This window comes from Podarcis pityusensis (genome assembly GCF_964106645.2).
Source record: "Podarcis pityusensis genome assembly, chromosome: 2".
Taxonomy (NCBI): Eukaryota; Metazoa; Chordata; class Lepidosauria; order Squamata; family Lacertidae; genus Podarcis; species Podarcis pityusensis.
In genome coordinates this window covers 110,688,646-110,711,345 of record NC_138029.1, presented here as the reverse complement: position 1 = coordinate 110,711,345, position 22,700 = coordinate 110,688,646, and the positions used below count along the sequence as shown (strand labels likewise).

The 22,700-nt window shown below is 43.3% G+C and overlaps 2 protein-coding genes and 1 long non-coding RNA gene across 4 annotated transcripts in view; 1 reads left to right on the top strand and 2 right to left on the bottom strand.

Annotated features, from left to right (window-relative positions):
- Positions 1 to 22,700, bottom strand: part of LOC308469605 (uncharacterized protein) — a 118,812-nt gene that overhangs the window by 22,132 nt on the left and 73,980 nt on the right. The window lies entirely within an intron of this gene.
- Positions 7,031 to 22,700, bottom strand: part of LOC308470078 (uncharacterized protein) — a 108,043-nt gene continuing 92,373 nt past the window's right edge. The window contains exon 3 of the mRNA XM_080993345.1: positions 7,031 to 8,265. Coding sequence (XP_080849471.1) covers positions 7,166 to 8,265 — 1,100 coding nt within the window. The 3' untranslated portion in view covers positions 7,031 to 7,165. The remainder of the gene's footprint in view (positions 8,266 to 22,700) is intronic.
- LOC308470220 lies at positions 8,272 to 12,699 on the top strand. The gene is made up of 2 exons (XR_013982273.1): positions 8,272 to 8,617; positions 11,475 to 12,699. It is a non-coding gene; the product is annotated as an uncharacterized lncRNA (long non-coding RNA).

Sequence of the window (22,700 nt, the reverse complement as noted above, 5' to 3'; positions counted from 1 at the left end):
CAGCAGTCCCGACCCGCCTCAATCCAGCTGTCTATGGAGATCTATAGGGCAACCAAAGCCATCTCAGTCCTGTAACCAGGATGAAAGACGGACTGAAATGGGTCCAGAGCCTATGTTTCATCCAGAAACCTACCAAGCTGTTCGGCAACTGCTCTCTCAATTACCTTACACAGGTATGGAAGATTCGATACCGGGCGGTAATTGGATAGATCTGAAGGATCTAGAGATGTTTTCTTTAAGAATAGATGCACCACTGCTTCCTTCAACTCCCCTGGGAAAGTCCACGTACCAAGGGACTGATTAATGATCTCATCCAGGGGGACCCGCACCTCATCTAGACATGCTCTAATCAGCCAGGACGGGCGCGGGTCAAGGGGGCAGGGGGTACCACTGTATACCACTTTAAACATTCATGGCTTCCCCCAAATAATTCTGGGAGCTGTAGTTTGTTAAGGTTGCTTGGAGCTGTTAGGTGTGGTTGCCATATTTTGAAGAGCAAAAAAGAGTCCTTATGAGGACTCTCATTTTAAATATCTCTACCATATGTAGGCTATAGAAACTATAGAAGCTATATTGCCGGGGGGTGGGGGGAGAAGAGAAGAGGCAATCAAGTCTTTAACCATGGCAACCCTTAAAACCCTTATTTCCCTCAGAGTTACAATTCACCAAGTTCTCTGTGACAAGGAATAGATAGTGAAGCCACTCTACGTATTATATCTCTGAGAGGGGAACAGAGAGTCTCCTCTTAGCAAACTACAGCTCCCAGAATGCTTTGGGGGAAGCCATGACTGACTGAAGGGGTACTAGAGTGATTTAAATGTGGTGTGGATGTGGCCCTCGAGGGAGAAGGCAAGCAATCAGGAGGTAAGTGGGAACACAATGGAGCCCTTGGGGGCCATTTTGCTCAGCAGCCTCCAGTTTTGTGTTCCTCCCAGGGAAACACAGCACTCGTCCCCACTGCCTGCCTTCTGAGATCTGGGACCATTCCCAAGGGCAGCTTGTGACACAGCGTTGTAGGGCAAGGCTGTTTCAAGGGAAGGTGGGAAAATGCATTTCTGCCACACAGCAGCCTGGATAATTTGTGTGGGCTGTGAGCGTTTTCCCTTTTTCTCTTCAGCGGTGTCTCCCAAATACATTTCTGTTCCAAGCAAGCAATCAGAATTCATTGCCCGTCCTCTTGAAGACAAGGCCTTGAGAAAGATTCTTGTCAAGATGGCGGTCTGGCAGTGGATCACCTGCCACTCAGACCCATATATACCTCCATGCAGTGACTTAACTCGCCCTGCCCATCAGAATCAATGAGGAAAAAATCATGATGATTTATGTGATCTTTGAATCAAGTCTACTTACAGGCAAAAGCGGGCTGTGGGGGCCAGGGGTTGATTCTAGGATTGTGGAGAGCTGTCTCCATCCTGAACAGCGCACCCCGGGCTTCGGGCAGCTCTCCGTAACCCTTGGGAGCCTGGCACGAAGTCACGCCGGCTCCCTAGGCTTGCGGGTAGCAGCCTGTTCTGGGGGCTGTGGTCCGCCATAGGTGCGCTCTATGGGGCGAAAAATACGGAAAGTCTCCTGGACTACCTAGCAATGGATGATCTTTGCCTTAATTTGTAACTCAATGCTTTGAACATCCCACTGGCATTTCATTTTAAATGCTGATAATGTTTCATTGCAGATTTTTTATCATCATTTTGGTATCTCTTTGTTAACAAAGTATTTTCATACATATGAAAAGCAGATCTTGGATTGAGAAAATTATGGTTTGTAAAGTGAAAAGATTTTTTTTCAAAAAAAAGTTATGTTTGCCTCTGTTCTAAAATTTGGTTTTAAAGTAAAGTGTTTCAATATATTTGGGTTTGTTTATAAAGCAGAAGCTCCTGGAAGCTAAAAATGAGCTTTGTATCAACAAATGTTTTACCTATAATTATTCATAATGAAAAGTTGTAAGAAACATGAGATTTTCCACCCTTGAGCTTTTGAACTACAACTCCCATCACTCTTGGCCGTACGGGCTGAGCCTTATGGGAGTTGTTTCCCAACATCTGAGCAACCCCATGTTGGATATCCCTGCTCTATACCTTTTTAATTTAATTTCCATTCCACTTTATATCTTCAAGAAAAACCTCAAAGCAGTTCACAGCATATTAAATCAATAAAACAATGTGAAAAATGTGAAATTTTTTTTTTATTTCTTTTTATTAAGTTTCATATATATACCCAAAGAAAGAAATAAAAAAACACCAAATCAACCATTACAAAAAATAGAAATAAATAAAGAAAATATAAGTAAAAGTAAGTAGATAAATGAATAAATAGGTTGCAAATGTCCAAATATAACATAATAATCTTATCCATTTCCATTCCAATTATTAGTCTTCACATTTGTTTCTTTATAACTTTAAAAACTTAGATCCCTCTTCTTCCCCCTCCCGACCTCCATCCCTCCCGCTTTCAGGCTTCTTAATATCCATAATTAATTTCTCCTGCAGCTTATACTTGTTACTGATTTACACATCGTAAGATTTATATCAAACCTGCTATAGTCTTTAAGTTTCTATGATTCCCTTCAATGTAGGTCATAAATTTGTTCCAGTCATTCATAAACTTTGCATTCTTTTGGTTTCTAATTTTTTGTGTCATTTTTGCTAAATTAACAAATTCAAATAATTTTGTTTGCCATTCTCTAATTGATGGGGTATTTTGATTCTTCCAGTTTTGGGCAATTAACAATCTGGCAGCGGCCATGGCATACTGAAATAGTACTTTATCCTCTTTTTTAATTTCGTCCCCGACTATTCCTAGTAGGAATGCTTCCGGTCTTTTAGGGAATGTATATTTAAATATTTCTTTTAACTCGTTATAGATAAGTTCCCAATATTTCTTCATTTCGTCACATGTCCACCACATGTGGAAAAAATTGCCCTCTTTGGTCTTACACTTCCAGCAGTTCTTATTTCCTGTTTTGTACATTTTCCCCAACTTTGCTGGAGTGATGTACCACCTATACATCATCTTTTCTAAATTTTCCCTGAGTGTTACACATGCCGTGAACTTCATTCCACTAGTCCATAATTTCAGCCATTTATCGTACTCTATATTATAACCCAGGTCCATTGCCCATCTTGTCATTACCTCCTTTATTTCTTCATCCTTGGTGTCCCACTCTAATAATATATTGTACATTTTAGATAGTAGTTTATATTTGCCTTCAATTATCTCTATCTGGAACTTAGATTTTTTTTCATTCATCCCTATTTTTTTATCGGCTGTCCATATTGCATTTATTTGATGGAACTGTAGCCAGCCAGATAATTTATCTTTCAGCTCCTCATACGTTTTCATCTTCCATCCGGTTTCTGATCTTGTCAATAGGTCTTCATATGTTAACCTTTCTCCCTCCATATTAACCTTTTTTATTATTAGTGTATCCATTGGGGATAACCACCAAGGTGTTTTCCATTCTAAAAGTTTTTTATTCCTCTCCCACACTTCATAGAGGGGCCCCCTGATGATATGATTTGAAAATCCTCTATGCACCTTTTCTTTATTTTGCCATAGATAAGAGTGCCAGCCAAACCTATTATCGAACCCCTCCAGGTCCAGCAAGTCAGTATTTTCCAAGGTAATCCAATCCTTGATCCAACAGAGGCTGGCGGCTTCATAATAAAGTTTCAAATTTGGTACCGAGAAACCCCCTCTCTCTTTCCTATCTGTAAGAATTTTAAAACTAATTCTTGGCCTTTTACCTTGCCATATAAATTTCGAAAGGGTTCTTTGCCACTCCTTGAATATTTTGGAACCTCTAATTACTGGGATGTTTTGGAACAAAAATAACATTCTCGGAAGTAAGTTCATTTTTATCGCTGCCATTCTTCCTCTCCACGAAAGCTTCACTCTGTTCCATATTTCTAGGTCTTTCTTAATCTCCTTCCATGTTGTAAAATAATTGTCCTGGATTAAATTTATATTTTTTGTAGTTAGCCAAACTCCCAGATATCTTACTTTTTTTGCCACTTTAATTCCATACTCCCTTTCCAATTTTTCACTTTCCTCCTTTCCCACATTCTTGGTCAGCATTTTTGTCTTTAATTTGTTTAATTTAAAACCGGATAATTTGCCAAATTCCTCTAGCATCTCCAAAGCTATACCAACACTTCTTTGTGGGTTTTCCAGGGATAGCATTAGGTCATCCGCATACGCTTTTACTTTAAATTCTTTCGTTCCTATTTTAATCCCTTGGATCTCTGGTGTTACTCTTATTTTATTTATGATTACCTCTAGTGCCATGATAAATAAAAGCGGTGACAGGGGGCATCCCTGTCTTGTTCCTTTTTCAATCTTAAAGGAGTTTGTTAGGTTATTATTTATAATCAATTTTGCAGATTGATTCGAGTATATTGCTTTTATTCCATCCATGAACTCACCCTCTAACCCTGCTTTCTCCATACTCTTCAATAGAAACCTCCAAGACACGTTATCAAATGCCTTTTCGGCGTCTATAAAAATTAGCACCGCGGGTATTTCGTTCTTACACTCCAAATATTCAATAATGTTTACCGTATGCCTTATATTATCTTTCAAAAACCTGTTTGGAAGAAATCCTGCCTGATCTTTATGTATTATATTTATTAAACATTTTTAAGCCTGCTTGCCATCACCTCCGCAAAGATTTTGTAATCATTATTTAAGAGTGATATAGGTCTATAGTTCTTAATGTTCAATTTATCCGTGTCTGGTTTAGGAATCATTGTGATGTGGGCCTCTTTCCATGTCTCTGGTACCCTTCCTCCTCTTAGGATGTTATTCATGATGTCACATAGCACTGGCGTTAGTTGGTTTTCTAATACTTAGTAATATTTGGCTGACAATCCATCCGGTCCTGGGGCTTTTCCTATTTTCATCTTCCTTATTGCACCCTGGATCTCCTCTATTCTTATAGGATTATTTAATTGAATTCTTTCCTCCTCTGTTATGCTTCTCCCGCTGTAGTCTTCTAAATATTTTTCTATTTGGGTTATTTCTTCCTTCTCTTTTTTGTACAGCTTCTCATAAAATTTAAGGAAATTTTCCTTTATTTCTTTTGGGTCTTCTATTAACTGCTCCTCTATTTTTATTTTATTTATCACATTTTGTTTTTGTCTTTTACGCAGTTGCCAAGCTAATAGTTTGCCCGTTTTGTTAGCTGATTCGAAATATTTCTGTTTCATTAATTTAATTTTCCATTCGATTTCCTGGTTTGTCAACATTGAGTATTGGGATTGCAACATTTTTATTATTTGTATATTTTGTTCATCTTTTGGGTTTCTTATTAGTTTTTTCTCGCACTCTCCTATCTGTGTTAGAATTTCTTCTTTCTTTTGTTCTCTTACCTTCCTCCTATAACTGTTTTGTTGGATAAAGAACCCTCTTAACACCGCCTTACTGGCACCCCAGACTATATCTATACCTGTTTCTGTGTTAAGGTTCAATAACTACTACTACTTAGGAGAGTGCGAGAAAAATGTGAAATATAATAATAACTACTACTACTACTACTAATTTATTATTTATACCCCACCCAGCTGGCTCTCCCCAGCCACAATATAGAGTATACGGTCAAAACAACGTAACAGAAAACAAAAATATTATCTTAAAGATTTCAAAATAAAACAGTACAAAGGTCAACTACAGAATTCACATTTAACATAGTAGAGCTGGGTGAGTCTGGGCCCCACCCCTTTGGCCAGGTGGAAAAGACCTTGCAGGGAGTGGTGGACTTTACATCTCACAGCAGGGCGATGTTCCTCCGGCCTCATGAGCAGCCTCTCTAATGGGACCCAAGTGTTTTTATGGTTGCAATTAACTTAATCTTCCCTAGATCTGCTTTCAGCAGAAGCATGTGCCAATTCCACTGCCCAGCTTCAAACTCAAAGTAGCAAGCACATGTATCCTGTAGGTGCGCTTGGCTCTTCCTGTACAGCGTCGCTAAAACTCTCCTCCCCCCACCCCCTCACACGAAACAACAGCCTACTTTTAAGCACCCTGAGAGTTATTTACCATCTCCCCACCACTGCTCTCACAGTGCACGTGCGATAAACATGCTTTGCTCCAATGTCTCCTGAAGCATCTTACGCTCCCAGCCAAAGGGACGCTCTCCTGCTAAATGCACGCTCGCTGATTACAGGAACGTACTCAGGAGAAACACCAACTAGCCTTGCATGGATAAAGCATCCCCTCTACTTCTCTTCCCTTCTCTCTGCTCCCCCCCAGCCTAGGCCCACACTTTCTCACCCAAACCAAAACCTAACCATCATGAGGGACCCAGCTAAGGAGAGCTGCACTGAGGCGCATTTGTGGGAACCTCCCCCTCCCCTGAATCTTCCCAGGAGCAGGACGACTGTATAGATTTGGAAAAGTGATTTGCAGAGGAACATAGTTCAGAAGGCAGAAGCTGGGAAATACTGGATGGGGAACAGCTTGCAGAAGAAACTCTGGAGGGGGGGGAGAGCTAACAGATTCACTGTCTCTGGAAAGCATCCATCCACTCTCCCCAAGGTCAAGGAGAGCAGCGAAAGTGGCAGGACAGAAAGCACAGCGGGTACAGGCTCAGGTTACGAGACGCAGAAGTGGCAGGGGTGACTAGCGATGTGAGGGACTGGACCTCTTCATTGGGAGCACCGCCATTTCTAGAAGACGGGTTCTTTGTCCCCTTGCTGGGATCATTAAAGTTTCTAACTGGTAAGAAGACTCCTTTTCCTTTGTTCTGCTTATCGACGACCAAGGGGGAAGGAAGGCAATTCCCTGAAGCCTGACAGATGCTGATCCACAAGACAAGGGCAGCCCATCATTTTGGCAGTGAAGGGTGGAGTCAAAACTCAACAGATTCATCACACACCTTGAGCATTCCAGATTCACATTCTCCCCCTGGATAATCTAGCAACAACTTGCAACTTCTTTTGTACATCAAGTATATGTGACCTTCATTACTTTAATACATATATATGTGTATACAAATTTAAATACAAACACCAAAACATCACATGGGTTCCATGTATTTAAAATTGATTTCTGCCTTTATGAGTTTCTTGATGTAAATTAAATAGTGAACCTTGAGTGGAACGTTGCATACGTTTATATGGTTTTTAACCTGTGTGAATTTGCTTATAAATATTAAGGTCTCCACTTCGTGTTAAGCTCTTTCCACATTCCCTACATCTGTGGTTTCCCCCATGTGAGTTAGCTGATGTTTCCTAAGGCCTCCACTTTGACTGAAGCTCTTTCCACACTCCATACAATTAAATGGTTTCTGCGTGTGAGTTCGTTGATGTCTTCTAAGGTCTCCACTTTGACCGAAGCTCTTTCCACATTCAATGCATTTAAATGGTTTCTCCCCTGTGTGAGTTAGTTGGTGTGTTCTAAGGTTTCCACTTTGACTGAAGCTCTTTCCACATTCAAGACATTTAAATGGTTTATGCCCCGTGTGAGTTTGTTGATGTATTCTAAGTTTTCCACTTTGACTGAAGCTCTTTCCACATTCAATACATTGAAACGGTTTCTCTCCCGTGTGAGTACGTTGATGTATTCTAAGGGCTCCACTATGACTGAAGCTCTTTCCACATTCAATACATTTAAATAGTTTCTCCCCCATGTGAATTTGTTGATGTATTCTAAGTGTCCCACTTTGACTGAAGCTCTTCCCACATTCAATACATTTAAATGGTTTCTCCCCTGTGTGAGTTCGTTGGTGTATTCTAAGGTGACCACTACGACTGCAGCTCTTTCCACATTCAATACATTTAAACCGTTTCTCTCCCGTGTGAGTTCGTTGATGTATTCTAAGGTCTCCACTACGACTGAAACTCTTTTCACATTCAATACATTTAAATGGTTTCTCCCCTGTGTGAGTTTGTTGATGTATTCTAAGGTTTCCACTTTGACTGAAGCTCTTTCCACATTCAATGCATTTAAATGGTTTCTCCCCTGTGTGAGTTCGTTCATGTATTCTAAGGTCTCCGTTTTGACCAAAGCTCTTTCCACATTCAATACATTTAAATGGTTTCTCCCCCGTGTGAGATCGTTGATGTCTTCTAAGTTTACCACTTTGAGTGAAGCTCTTTCCGCACTCCATGCATTCAAACGGTTTTCCCCCCGTGTTAGTTCGTTGGTGTTTCCTCATTTTTCCACAGTGGCTAAAGCACATTCCACATTCCCTGCATTTAAATGGCTTCTCTGCTCTTCCCACTGATTTCACAGACCTTTCCGTAGAATCCTGACCATCATCTTCCTCACCTGTTTGGGGCAGGGAGAGAATCCTGTTAGACTTTTAGGAAAGACAATAAATGAACTAAGCACATGTCAATTCCCATGTGCACCTTCTCTTATTTTAACACCCTCTCCATTGTCCACTGTCTCCATGTTCCAAATTTTTAGGAATGCAGATGAGATAATGGCAAGAGAAACCCATGATCACTCCATTCACACTTAAGAAAGCACCATCATTTTATAGTAGATATCTACGGTGGAACTGGCTTATAAGACACATCTCTGTCTTTTTCTTTTTCAAGTGAAGAAATGATCTCATGCTCCAATAGCAGTCTCTCCTATGAGGAAGAAGTATAACTGAGGTGTTCCTATGCCACATGTAAGTGTAAAATTATTACAACGTATTACAACCTAATAACAGCCTGCTGCATCGGGCAAAGACCCACCTAGTCAAGCATCCTGTTTTCACAGTGGCCAAGCAGATGCCTGGGGGAAACCAGCAAGCAAGATTTCAGGCCAAGAGCCCTCTGCCCTCCTGTGCTTTCCAGAAACTAGTATTAAGAAGCATTATTGCCTAGGACTACGATGGCAGAGCACAGAAATCAGCTTAATCCGTTTTTTCAAGATATCCAAGTTGCTGGCCATCACTGTCTCTTGTAGGATGGAAGTCCATAGATTAACTATGCTTCTGCTTATTCATCTTTTGCAGTCCTTAAAGGCTCATAAATGTATTATGGCTTAAGTTTTTGTGAGCTGCAGTCTGACAATGTGGAATCTTGACTAGGAAAGCAGGTGCCACTATAAACCCGTGAGTCTTTTTGTCGGGTTTTTGTACTTATTTTGTACTTAAGACTTAATCTGCAAAGGACTGCTTTGAATACATGGGTGGCCCTTGAATGAAGAAGAACAAGGCACCTTGCTTGCATCTGGATCCCCTGGGAGAGGCGGTGGATCCAGGGATTGTGAATGAACAAGACTTTTGCCTTCCGTGCGGTGGGAGTGGGTGGGTTAAAAGTGGGGGAGAGACCTCCCCCTCCTGTCCTTTTGGGAAATAGGAGCTTTTGCCGTGAGTAAACAACTTAGATGGCAAGTTCTCAAGAGAAGCACTTTGGAGCCCTGCTTGCTCATGCTATCTGTGTGTGCATGTGTGTCTTTGGACCTAGAAGACAACATACACTAGTGGTCAAAATTGTGGAAACCTTGGAGAAGGTGTTTTTCTGGGGTTTGATGGCTCATAATACCCCCCTTTTTGGGAGTAATACCATAAAATTATATATCAACGGAAAGATACAGTGGTACTTCAGGTTACAGACGCTTCAGGTTACAGATGCTTCAGGAAACAGACTCCCCTAACCCAGAAATAGTACCTCGGGTTAAGAACTTTGCTTCAGAATGAGAACAGAAATTGTGCTCTGGCGGCACGGCGGCAGCAGGAGGCCCCATTAGCTAAAGTGGTGCTTCAGGTTAAGAACAGTTTCAGGTTAAGAACAGACCACTGTAATTTAAAGTACCACTGTAATTTAAAGTAGAATGTAATACAACAACTTTTAGGAAGGATTGCAACATAAATAAGCAGGACATTTGTCAGTGTGTTATGTGATTGCAATCAAGTTGGTTGGGGATTTTTTTGTTCTTTCAGTTAGTGAACTTGTAAAATGTAATAAAATACAATAAATGTCACAAAGAGTTGACTTTGTGATTGCGGGCTTCCGGGCTGGATCGTGGAGGAAATGGCGGCGCCCAGGGCTTTGTCTGAGTAAGACAGAGCCCTTAGGGGGATTTCAGGCCACCGAGGAGAGGTTTAGGGGCTAAAAAAAGCCCCCCGCACAAAACTCTGCAGAAGAGTGGGGCTGCAATGGGGTCCACCTGACCCCAGGTCTCCCATCAAACCGGCTCCCACAGTTGCATCAGCAGCGGGTGGGGAAGGGGAAGACGGTCGAGGCGGGCTGTCCGCTCCAACGCACACCTGAATATCCGAAGCCTAAAAGCCGCCCTCTGAAGTGACAGATCTTCTGTTATAAGGTAAAAGAAAAAGAAGCTTTTGGAGAGGAATTTAAAAATTTGGACTTAAATTCAATTTGAACTTCAAAGTGAGAAGTATTAAAAATGGAAGCCGTACTTCCGCTATTCAGGGGAGAACCCTGCAGAGACGTTTTGTGAATAAGATGGAATGAGATGAATGAGATGAAAGCCCCCAAAAATCTACATTACAGCCTCTGAATGAAAGCAAATGTATTTTTAACCCTAAAATTCCTGCTTTGCTGAAAGAACAGGATTTGTAAATAGTTGCCTCTCAGTTTTGACAAGCTCTGCGATTTGAATATCCAACAACTTGGAAATTTTTGAGACATCCACCAAAGTCTGGCAGGATTAGACCCTGTGTAGCTGGAGGGGTGATAAAAAAGGAAAGTGGCCAACATATAGAGATTCGTTAATAGAAGAGGAGAAAGGTTTGAAATTTAAAAGTTATGAAAACTTGAAAGGTACTTTACAAAGTTGGTTGCATCACAGACAAATTAATGAGCAATTTAAAGAAGATAATAAAAGGGGGTTCAGCTATACTATCTCAAACTTTCAAAAGGAAATTGTGGAGGGAAATACCAAATTATTGAAGAGAGCATATAACATTTTGCTATATGGAGAGACTTTAGATGAGAAGGTAAAATCGGCCCAAATAAAGTGGGCTCCGGATGTTGGGCTTAATATACAGTTGGAGGAATGGGAAAGTTTATGAAAACAAATGTAAAGTTTACAGATTGTATATCATTAAGAGAAAATTACAGTGGTACCTTGGGTTAAGTACTTAATTCATTCCAGCGGTCCGTTCTTAACCTGAAACTGTTCTTAACCTGACGCACCACTTCAGCTAATGGGGACTCCTGCTGCTGCTGCGCCGCCGGAGCACGATTTCTGTTCTCATCCTGAAGCAAAGTTCTTAACCTAAGGTACTATTTCTGGGTTAGCAGAGTCTGTAACCTGAAGCATATGTAACCTGAGGTACCACTGTATTTGAAAATGATATATAGATGGTATATCACACTGGAAAAACTGCAAAAATGTATAAAACAGGATCTAAGATATGTTGGAGATGTAAAGAGAAAGATGGTACTTTTTTCATGTATGGTGGGAATGCAAGAAGGTTAAAGAATACTGGGAAATGATATATAATGAACTGAAAAAAATGTTGAAAAAACCCTTTGTTTAAAAACCAGAAACTTTCCTCCTCCGAATTTTAGATCATGATACAAGAGAGGAAAATTGGAGATTGTTTATGTATGCGACAACAGCAGCAAGAATTTTATTAGCACAAGTATGGAAAACAGAAAACGCCAACAAAGGAAGCAGTGCAAGCCAAGCTTATGGACTACGCGGAACTGGCTAAGCTGACAGAGAGAATACATGAGAGAGACATCACATCGATTTCAAAAAAGAGTGGGAACCATTTATAAACTATATAAAAAGACAGTATAAAGATATGGACTCTTTGGCAGGTTTTGACAACTATATAAGAAGCAAAATCAGCAGAGTATAGAATTTGTTTAATAAATCAATACGGAAATATGGGGAAAGCCAAAGAGGAGGGAGGGGAGAAATACGGATATAGAAATTGTTCAATTAAGATTTGTGGAAATATGTTGATATAATTTGAAAATTCAATAAAAAATTTTTTTAAAAAAATGTGTTTTGCGATTGCTGTCAAGTTGGTTGAGGTTTTTTTCATTTAGTGAGCTTGTAAAACGTAATGAAATTAAATAAATGGCGCAAAGAGCTGACTGGTCACCTAGAAAGGGATGTAAAATAGTACTATTAAGTGAACAAGGCTACAGTTCTGAAGATATTAGAAGAAAAATTGGCAGAAACTTAACCAAAGGGGGCAATTCTAAATTCTGGAAGAGGTATAAGGAGACGCAGTCGCTACACAATCAGACTGGGCTAAACCCATGTTAACTGGAGAGCAGAACAATGGCACATTGTTATTTGGAGTAACGAGACCAAAATCTCGCTTGGTAGTGATGGCATGAAATACGTGAGGAGAATCGGAGAAGATTTACATCCTATTTACATTGCACCTTCCGTGAAACACCCAGTCAGTGCTATGATCTGGGGCTGTATGGCGGCAAAAGGTGTGGATAGAATTTGTGTCATTAATGGGAATGTAAATGCCCCAAAATACATAGCCCATACCTTAACTCAATCAAAAATCTATGGAGCCGACTAAAGAAACTTGTTAGTCAGAAGCAACCCAGCAATAAAACCCAATTAATAAGGGAAATAATTTAATCTTAGTTTCACATTATTACAGCTGCAGAACTAAAAAGCTTACTTTACTCCATGGAAGGCTAAAGGTTACCCAGCTAAGTATTAACTGACACGGTGAGAATTTTGGTATATCTCTTTTATTGTATGTGTTTCACGTTTCTTTTTTATGACTGCTGTTGTAATAAATAATCCTTCATAAAAGTTATTGCATTACGTTTTTCATTAAATTATATTTCCATTGATATATAATTTTATGGTATTACTCAAAAAAAAAGTGGTGTTAGGAGCCATCAAACCTCAGAAATACACTTTTCCAAAAGGTTTCCACAATTTTGACCACTAGTGTACATATTTACATCACGTGATTACTTAAAGAGGGCATTTCTTTAAAATCAAAGGCTATTTCTACAAAATGGAAGACTTCTGAAGGCAGCCCTTTACAGGGAAGTATTTAGTGTTTTCAGTGTTTTTTATTTTGTTGGAAGCCTTCCAGAGTGGCCGAGGAACCCAGTCAGGTGGGCAGGGTGCAAGTAATGATTTATTATTATTTATTATTAATTATTATTATTATTATTATTATTATTATTATTATTATTATTATTCCCTCCTTAGCCTTACCTGCTATGCATACTAATCAGAGACTCTGTCCCAACCACCCCCTTGAGCACAACAGGGCTTCCTATTTTTACTGCTATTCTTTACATTTCTATACTGCCCTTCCTCCGAAGATCACAGGGCAGCTTACAATAGAAAATCAGAGTTGAACAGCACAGTAAGAAATAAAAACGACAACCGCCCCCTTACACAACTACAAATTCAGGTGTGAAGGCCGTAGATTGTTTAATGAGCCCAATGCCTGGGAGAAGAGGAATGCTTTCGCCTGGTGTCTAAAGAGAAGGAAGGAAGGAAGGAAGGAAGGAAGGAAGGAAGGAAGGAAGGCTCTACACTGAGGTTCACTTCCGAGGGTCTTCTGCCAGTTCCCTCCCTGCAAGAAGCGAGGTTACAGGGAACCAGGCAAAGGGCCTTCTCGGAGGTGGCGCCCTTCCTTCCAATTTCAAATAAATAAACAACTATCTGACTTTTAGAAGACATCTGGAGGCAGCCCTGTATTGGGAAGCTTTTAACGTTTGGTGTTTTATTATGGTTTATCTATGTTGTAAGCCGCACTGGAAACCCAGCCAGATGGGCAGGTACTATTATTATTATTATTATTATTATTATTATTATTAACCTGCGCAGCAATGCCCAAGCCTCTCCCCTTTCCCGCCTCCTTCCATGCAACTCCCTTTGCACCAGATCTGGGCAGGAAGAAGCTTCTCTCTTTCCACAATGGAACCCCCCCCCCCTCAAGGCCCCATTAAAAAGAGCAGCTCCCTTTCCTCCCTTCTCTTCTTCTCCCCGCCCGGACTTGTGCAGGCCGCCTCTCCCCGTCCCGGGGCTTCTCATCCTGGACCCCCACCAGGTCCAGGTCAAGCCCCTTCCCTCCTTCCCCCCCGCTGGCTTTGCACTCACCCGAAATCCTGGCAGCGGCAGATGCAGCGACCCTGGGCAGCGGGGGCAGGAATGGGAGCCCCGCCTGGGAGGCAGGAAGTGACCCCGCTCAATGAAGAGGCTTAATTAGGAGGAAGCAGCCCTCTCCCCTCCCCCCTTTGCTTCCCTCCCTCCTTTTATCTCCGCTGGTGAAGCCGGAAGTCAGGTGACTCTAGCGAGGAAGGAGAAGTTTCTCCCCCCCCCCAGCCTCTTTCCTTTCCTTTGATAACTGGGGGAAGGAAAACCTTGCAGGACCCAGCCAATGGGGAGACGAGGGAGGGAACCTGTGCTCCGAGTAGAGGGAACATCAGCTACTGTGGACCTTGTCCTCTTGCAAGAACGTATTGTAATCAAGAAACTCTTTACTGCCTCACCCATTTGGTTCAGATTGTATTTCGAGGCGGGATCAAGGGTCTCATGACCCACGTCTTACAATGTAGGAAGTAGCTTACAGCAAAAAAAGCCTAATAACTCTTCTGGGTAAATGAATAAATTATTTTAATAAATATTTAAATAGAGACCATATTTTACATTCTCATGTTCATGCAAACATGGTTCCACTCCAACCTCACTTAGTCCCCACTTCCACCTCAGCAAAGTGTTCTTCATACAGAAATCTCCTGAAAAGAAGTCTCTCTATTTACATTATAGGGAGGACCACTCTCTGGCTTATTGCACCTTCATAACACCCTGTGTCTTTTGCAGTGTCCTGTACTCTCCTCACAGACACACAGAAACAGGGAACAGTGACATGCAGCAGCAGCAGCAAGACAGACGCCCTGTCAAAGAATACCTCCCATTCGACCACTCCCATGAATCTTGGGGGGGGGGGAACCATGTACTTTAGATGCCTGCCAAATGTACGCTACGGATGTGAAAGCAATATTCTTCACAGGAAATACTGAAAAAAAGTGGAAGACAGTTTTAATTTGTAAGAAGAGAGGGGAAGTTCTTTGCTTTGCTTTCAGTCGTGACAAACAAATAAATTTAAAAAGCAACCCCTATTTTCAGTGCTTTCTTTTTAAAGCAAATATGGTGCCGGTAATCACCATGAAATTGTTACAGTAAGTGTCATATTTTGAACAGTTTGGGGAAAAGAGGTTCTGGTACTGCGTAACCTTGACTACGTCTCTCTAAACGTCCTGATAACATCTCTCTAAACGTCTTGCTTTTTTCACACTATATCCATAGTTCCCTCAACCATTCCTCATAGGGCTTGGTTTCCAGACCCTTGGTCAGTTTAACTCCAACTCCCATTAGCCCCTACTGGCGTGGCCAATGGCTTGCATGGTTTGCTCTTGCGCAACTGTCGGTTTGGAAGCTTCACTGCTTTTCAGATCAAGGGCTAGATTCCCTCCTGGATCGCCTTCCAGAGGCCACAAGCCAGGGCTGGGCAGGGTGAGAGGGGCGAAGGTGGGTCAAACAAGGAGCGCAACTTTTGCCTTTCTAGAGGAAGTTATATCTGATACACACACAACTATCTGCCTTCTACCAAAGAGGGAGGAGGCATTGTCAAGAGTTGAAAGGTACATCCCTTTCAACTAAGGGGTGAAGCAGAGCCATGGATTCAGAGCAGTGAATTCAGAGGACCACAGACCACATGTGCATTTGGTCCCCCGGGTCTGAAGTTCTCCACCCTTGGCACATTAACATCATGTGCAAACACATTAACATCATGTGCAAACCAGGGAAGTGCAAAGAGTGCCGTTTCATCCCAACCGTGGTGTATATTTTATACAGGAATCAGTTGCGGCAGCAGACATGCAGCCTCACACCTCTAGACCTGGCTTGGCATCAGAGATGAGATTGGCAACCAAGATTTAGAAAGCTGAGGCATCTCTGTCCTTCAAGGGGACTATAACAATTTAAACAGTCATGGCTTCCCCCAAAGAATTCTGGGAGCTGTAGTTTGTTAAGGTTGCTTTAATTTGTGGAGTGGGCTGTGAGGTGTTTTTGCTTTTTGCAAATATACCTCTTCAGCACAGTGTCTTCCAAATACATTTCTGTTCCAAGCAAGCCATCAGAATTCATTGCCCATCCTCTTGCTTCTGTCGCGTCAATTCAGTTCCAAAGCATTCTGAATTCCAAGGCCTACCTGGGCTGAAGAAGACAAGGCCTTGAGAAAGATTCTGGTCAAGATGGCCGTCCAGCAGTGGACCACCTGCCTCTCAAACCCACATATATCTCCATGCGGTGGGTGACTTTTAACTCGTCCCCGCCCATCAGAATTAATGACAAAAAATATGATTTATGTGATCTTTGAATCAAATACATTTACAGGCAAAAGCGGGCTGTGGGGGGCAGGGGGTGATTCTAGGATTATGTCTCCAGGCTCTACCTAGCAATAGCTGGATCTTTGCCTTCATTTGTAACTCAATGCCTTGAACATCCACTAGCATTTCTTTTTAAATGCTGATAATGCTTTTATTGTAGCTTTTTTATTATTATTTCTGTACACGCTTGCTAACCAAGTATTTTTATACATATGAAAAGCAAATCTTGGATTGAGAAGATAATAGTTTGTAAAGTAAAAAAAAAAGGGTGTGTGTTTTTTTTTAAAAATTATGTTTGTATCTGTTCTGAAATTTGGTTTTAATGTAAAGTGTTTCAATATATTTGGGTTTGTTTATAAAGCAGAAGTGACCAGCTGCTCCTGGAAGCTACAAATGAGTTCTGTATCAACAAAAGTTTTACGTAAAATTATTCATGATGACAAGTTGTAAGAAACATGAGATTTTAAACCCCTGAGCTTTTGAAATACAACTCCCATCAACCTTGGTCGTACGGGCTGAGGCTTATAAGAGTTGTTGCCCAACATGTGAGCAACCGCATGTTGGATATCCCTGCTCTATACTTTATTATTATTTATTTCATTTCTATACTGCTTTATATTTTTAAGAAAAACCTCAAAGCGGTTTACAGAATATTAAATCAATAAAACATAAAACCTGAGCGTGTGGTGTCCGACCGGGGCGTTCAGTTCACATCCCGGTTCTGGCGAGCATTGCACCAGACCCTCGGGACAGAGTCTGTCTCTCATCAGCCTACCACTCACAGACCAATGGCCAGACGGAACGGGCGAACGCGGTGCTGGAGCAGTACCTCCGGTGTTACTGCAGCTACCAGCAGGATGACTGGGTCGACCACCTAGCATTGGCGGAGTTCGCCTACAACAACACGGTGAATGCGTCCACCCAGCAGACCCTGTTCCAGGCCAGTTACGGTTATCATCCACGGCTGTTTCCAGATGTGCTGCCGGCATCCGAGGTCCCTGCAGTGATGGAGTGGCTTCAGGAGCTCCAGTCCCAGCAACAGCTATTGATGGAGCAACTGCGGCAAGCCAAGGAGGCGTACAAGGTCCAGGCCGACCGCCACCGCCAGGTGGGGTCGGAACTCCACGTCGGTGACCTGGTATGGCTCTCCACTCGCCACCTCCACCCCTCTCGACCTTCGTGGAAGCTGGACACCCGTTTCACCGGCCCGTTTCCTATCGTGGACCAAGTCTCGCCTGTGGCATTCCGTCTCCGGTTGCCCGCAACCCTGAAGGTTCACCCGGTCTTCCACAGGTCCCTTCTGAGTCCGGTGGCCCCACCCGACGAGTTCCACCCGAACCGTCCCCGACCACAGCCAGTTTTGGTTCAGGGGGAGCCTGAGTACAAGGTGGAATGCATTCTGGACTCCCGATACCGCAGGGGAAAGCTACAGTATCTCATAGACTGGAAGGGGTATGGACCGGAGGACCATTCCTGGGAACCAGCAGCCAACGTCCACGCGCCTGCCTGCCTCCGAGATTTCCATGCGGCGTACCCCAGCAAGCCGGGTCCAGACCCTCGATTGGGGGGGGGGGGCCTGGGAGGGGGGGATGGTATGATGGCCTGGGAATCCAATTCAGAGGGTGAACTGGAGGAATCCCAGCCTGCACAGGAGTCCCCGCCTCCAGGGCCGGCTGAACTGGGGCAGGGCCTTGATTCTGAGGCACCTGCACCTGTGCCGGATCCTCAGGAGCAGGCACCAGGTGAATCCACTCTGGCTCCAGAGGTGGTTGAGGACTCAGTGCCTACAGGTGAGACTCCCCCTGGGCCCAGTAACCCTTCAGCCTCTCCTGAACTGCAGAGGCTCAGGGCAGAGAGGCGAAGGGAACTGGTTTCTCCCAGGAGGAGTGCTCGCCTTAAGGCCAGGAGAGGCGGGTCTCCTGGGGGCCAGGACTGCCCCTGGTCTCAGAGAAGATAAAGGCCAGTCAGCCCGGTCCCAGGTTGCGGGAGCAATGTCGTTGTTGAGTACCTGTTCCTGCCCGGACCCAGACCTGACCCTCCAGTGTTCCTGTCCCCACCCGGCTTCCTGCTTCGGACCTCGCCCCGCTCCTTGTGAACTGTTTCCAGGCTAGTGACCCAGGACCGGACTTTGACTACGCCAACGGTAACCTTCCCCCCGGGACCAGCACACTCTCTCTTCCTTCTCCTTCTTCTCCCTGCCTTGTCTCCAGGGTTTTCCTGGCCCCAGAGTGCTGCTGGGCAGTTGGCCAGGTGCTCTCGCTCCTGGCTCGATTTGGGTCGTGGGGGGGTGTCAGTGGTTCCCCGAGTTCCTCCTCAGCAGTGGAAGCGTCAGCGGCAGTCTCAGCACCCTGCAGCCAGCCTGGTAGCGCAGTTAACTCTGGCTGGCTTCAGGAGCTGCTGCTGTCGTGGCGCCCACTATTTTGTCTCGCCAGAAGTCCCCATATGATGTGTCTTGTGCCGTTGAAACAATCATGCAACATTTGGGGTGGCCACCAGGTGGCGCATTGGAAGATGGCCGACAATAACATCTCTCCGACCCACACGAGGTAATTAAGAGGCTGCTATGGGAAGTATGCAGTCTTCCCCCCCCCCCAAGGATATGGGGGGGACTGCCTTGCCAGCGGTGGCCACAATGCACCCCCAGATTCGAGAGAAGGGGGTGCGCCGGTCACATGGCTCAGCCCTCGGTGTGGTCGCCTCTTCCCGGACGCTGTCTCCAATCTGCGCGTGCTGGTTTGCTTTAACACGAAATATAATTGGAAAGATGTTAAAGCACATACGTCAAGCAAAGGTCGGGAGATAAGACTGCTGATTAATGGATCTCTGGGATCGGAGCGGCGGGCGAAGACAAATAAATCAAGAGATGAAGCGCCATTAAGAGATGGGTATGTTTGGAGCTATGAAGGTGGGGTGGAGGAAAAAACTTTGTCTTATATGAGCATAAATAACTCTCCACCCCCCAAAAAAAAGAACCGCCATATTTTATTACACAAGCAGGAATCTAAAAACTGTGTGGGATGAATTAATGATGAATGAAGAGAGGATTGGTAAAGATCGGAGAATGGAAAAATTTTATGATGCAGTTTTAAAATGGCGTCTCGCAAGAAAGGCTTGTTTAAGAAAGACGGGGGGAGGAGAACCAGGACTATTTGTAAGTGAACGATGTTTGGAATTTGATCTTTAACCTGGCAGAGCCCTCTAGGAGATATTTTACAAGCCTGGGAAAACTAAAGGGCAGACCGCAGATAAATTTTCGAAGGAGGAGTAGAATGGCGGCTGTCCCTATGAGATATGACTTGTGGAGTGCGTAAAACCCACGCAGACGAGGTTTGTTCTTAACCTGCCTGTGAAGATTATCAGAGATCGCAAAGAAAGGAACATATGACAACAACAAGAAGATGAAGAAAGTAAAAAAGAGACTATCTGGATAGAACTGTTTAGTTAAAGGAGTAATAGAAGTGATGTTTGGATTCTCGTCCGGAGCTTGATGTATGGGTACCCCCAACAAAATTGAAAAATTTGGCTGTATAATTTGAATTAATGTGATTTGAAATAATGTGATATGATTGGCCTGTTAATAAAAATTATGTTTTTTAAAAAAAGAAACAATCATGCAACATTCATTCCCTACTAATAAATGTACAACACTTAAAATATAAACCCGGGGACATTAAATGATATCCAGGGACATTCCAGGGGCGGATTTTGTCCGGGGACAGATTTGTAAATCCGGGGACTTTCCCTGGGAAACGGGGACGTCTGGTAACCATAGGTCAAGGTTGCAATTAACTTAATCTTCCCTTCCCCAGACCTGCTTTTGGCAGAAGCATGTGCCACTTCCACTGCCCAGCTTCAAAGTCAGAGTAGCAACCACATGTATCCTATAAGCACGCTTGGCTCTTTCTGTTCGGCGTTGCTAAGGCTCTCCTCCCCCCGCCCCCTCTCGTGAAACAACAGCCTCCTTTTAAGCACCCCGACAGGTATTTACATTCCCCCCACCATTGCTCTCATGGCACATGTATGATACAGGCGCTTCGCTCTAATGCCTCCTGAAGCATCTTACGCTCTGAGACAAAGGGGCGCTCTCCTGCTAAAAGCACACACACTGATTACAGGCGTGTACTCAGGAGAAACAGGAACCAGCCTTGCGCAGAAAAAGAAGCATCCCTTGTAAATCTCTACCCTTATTCCCCCCCCCCCCGGCCTAGACCCAGGCCCACGCTTTCTCCCCTAAACCAAAACCTAACCGCAATCTCCAGGGATTGTGCTGAGGAGAGCTGCACTGAGGCACAATGGTGTGAGCCTCTCAATCCCCCTTAATCTTCCTTGGAGCAGGACTGTATAGATTTGGAACAGTGGTTTGCAGAGGAACATAGTTCAGAAGGCAGAAGCTGGGAAATACTGGATGGGGAACAGCTTGAAGAAAAAACACTCGGGGAGAGAGAGCTAACTGATTCACTGTCTCTGCAAAGCATCCCTCCGCTTTTCCCAAGGTCAGGGAGAGCTGCAAAAGTGGCAGGACAGAAAGCACAGAGGGTGCGAGCCCAGGTTACAAGACTCAGAAGTGACATGGGTGACTAGGGATGTGAGGGGGTGGACTTCTTCATTGGGAGCACCGCCATTCCTAGAAGACGGGTTCTTTGTTCTCTCGCTGGAATCATTAAAGTTTCTAACTGGTAAGAAGACTCCTTTCCCTTTGTTCTGCTTATCTACGGCCAAGGGGGAAGGAAGCCATTTCCCTGAAGCCTGACAGATGCTGATCCACAAGACAAGGGCAGCGCATCATTTTGGCAGTGAAGGGCAGAGGTCAAAACTCAACAGATTCACCACACACCTTGAGCATTCCAGATTCACACTTCCCCCGTTTATCTAGCAACAACTTGCAACTTCTTCTGTACATAATAGTATATGCGACCTTCATTACTTTAATACATATATAAATGTGTGTACAAATTTAAAGACAAACACCAGAACATCACACGGGTTCCATGCATTTAAAATTGATTTCCGCCTTTATGAGTTTCTTGATGTGAAGTAAAGAGTGAACCTTGAGTGGAACACTGCATACATTGATATGGCTTTTCACCTGGGTGAATTCGCTCATGAATATTAAGGTCTCCACACTGTCTGAAGCTCTTTCCACACTCCATACATTTAAATGGTTTCTGCCCTGTATGAGTTTGTTGATGTATTCTAAGGTATCCACTACTACTGAAGCTCTTTCCACATTCAATACATTTAAATGGTTTCTCCCCTGTGTGAGATCGTTGATGTATTCTAAGGTTTCCACTTTGACTGAAGCTCTTTCCGCACTCCATGCATTCAAATGGTTTCTCCCCCGTGTGAGTTCGTTGATGTATTCTAAGGTATCCACCACTACTGAAGCTCTTTCCACATTCAATGCATTTAAATGGTTTCTCCCCTGTGTGAGTTTGTTGATGTATGCTAAGGGCACCACTATGACTGAAACTCTTTCCGCATTCAATACATTTAAAGGGTTTCTCTGCCGTATGAATTCGTTGATGTTTTCTAAGGTCATCACCACGACTGCAGCTCTTTCTACATTCAATGCATTTAAATGGTTTCTCCCCCGTGTGAGTTCGTTGATGTCTTCTAAGGTTTCCACTTTGACTGAAGCTCTTTCCACATTCAAAGCATTTAAATGGTTTCTCTGTCGTATGAGTTCGATGATGTATTCTAAGTTCTCCACTATAACTGAAGCTCTTTCCACATTCAATACATTTAAATGGTTTCTCCCCCTTGTGAGTTCGTTGATGTATTCTAAGTTCTGCACTACGACTGAAGCTCATTCCACATTCAATGCATTTAAATGGTTCCTCCCCCATGTGAGTTCGTTGGTGTCTCCTAAGTGCTCCATTCTGACTGAAGCTCTTTCCACATTCAATGCATTTAAATGGTTTCTCCCCAGTGTGAGTTCGTTGATGTATTCTAAGGTTTCTACTTTCACTGAAGTTCTTTCCACATTCAATACATTTAAACGGTTTCTCCCCAGTGTGAGTTCGTTGATGCATCGTAAGTGCTCCACTGTGACTGAACCCCTCTCCGCACTCCATACATTTAAATGGTTTCTCCTCCATGTGAATTTGTTGATGTCTCCTAAGTGCTCCATTCTGACTGAAGCTCTTTCCACATTCAATACATTTAAATGGTTTCTGCCCTGTATGAATTTGTTGATGTATTCTAAGGTTTCTACTTTGACTGAATCTCTTTCCACATTCAATACATTTAAATGGTTTATCCCCCGTGTGAGTTCGTTGATGTATTCTAAGGTATCCACTACTACTGAAGCTCTTTCCACATTCAATGCATTTGAATGGTTTCTCCCCCGTGTGAGTTCGTTGATGTTTTCTAAGGGCACCACTATGACTGAAACTCTTT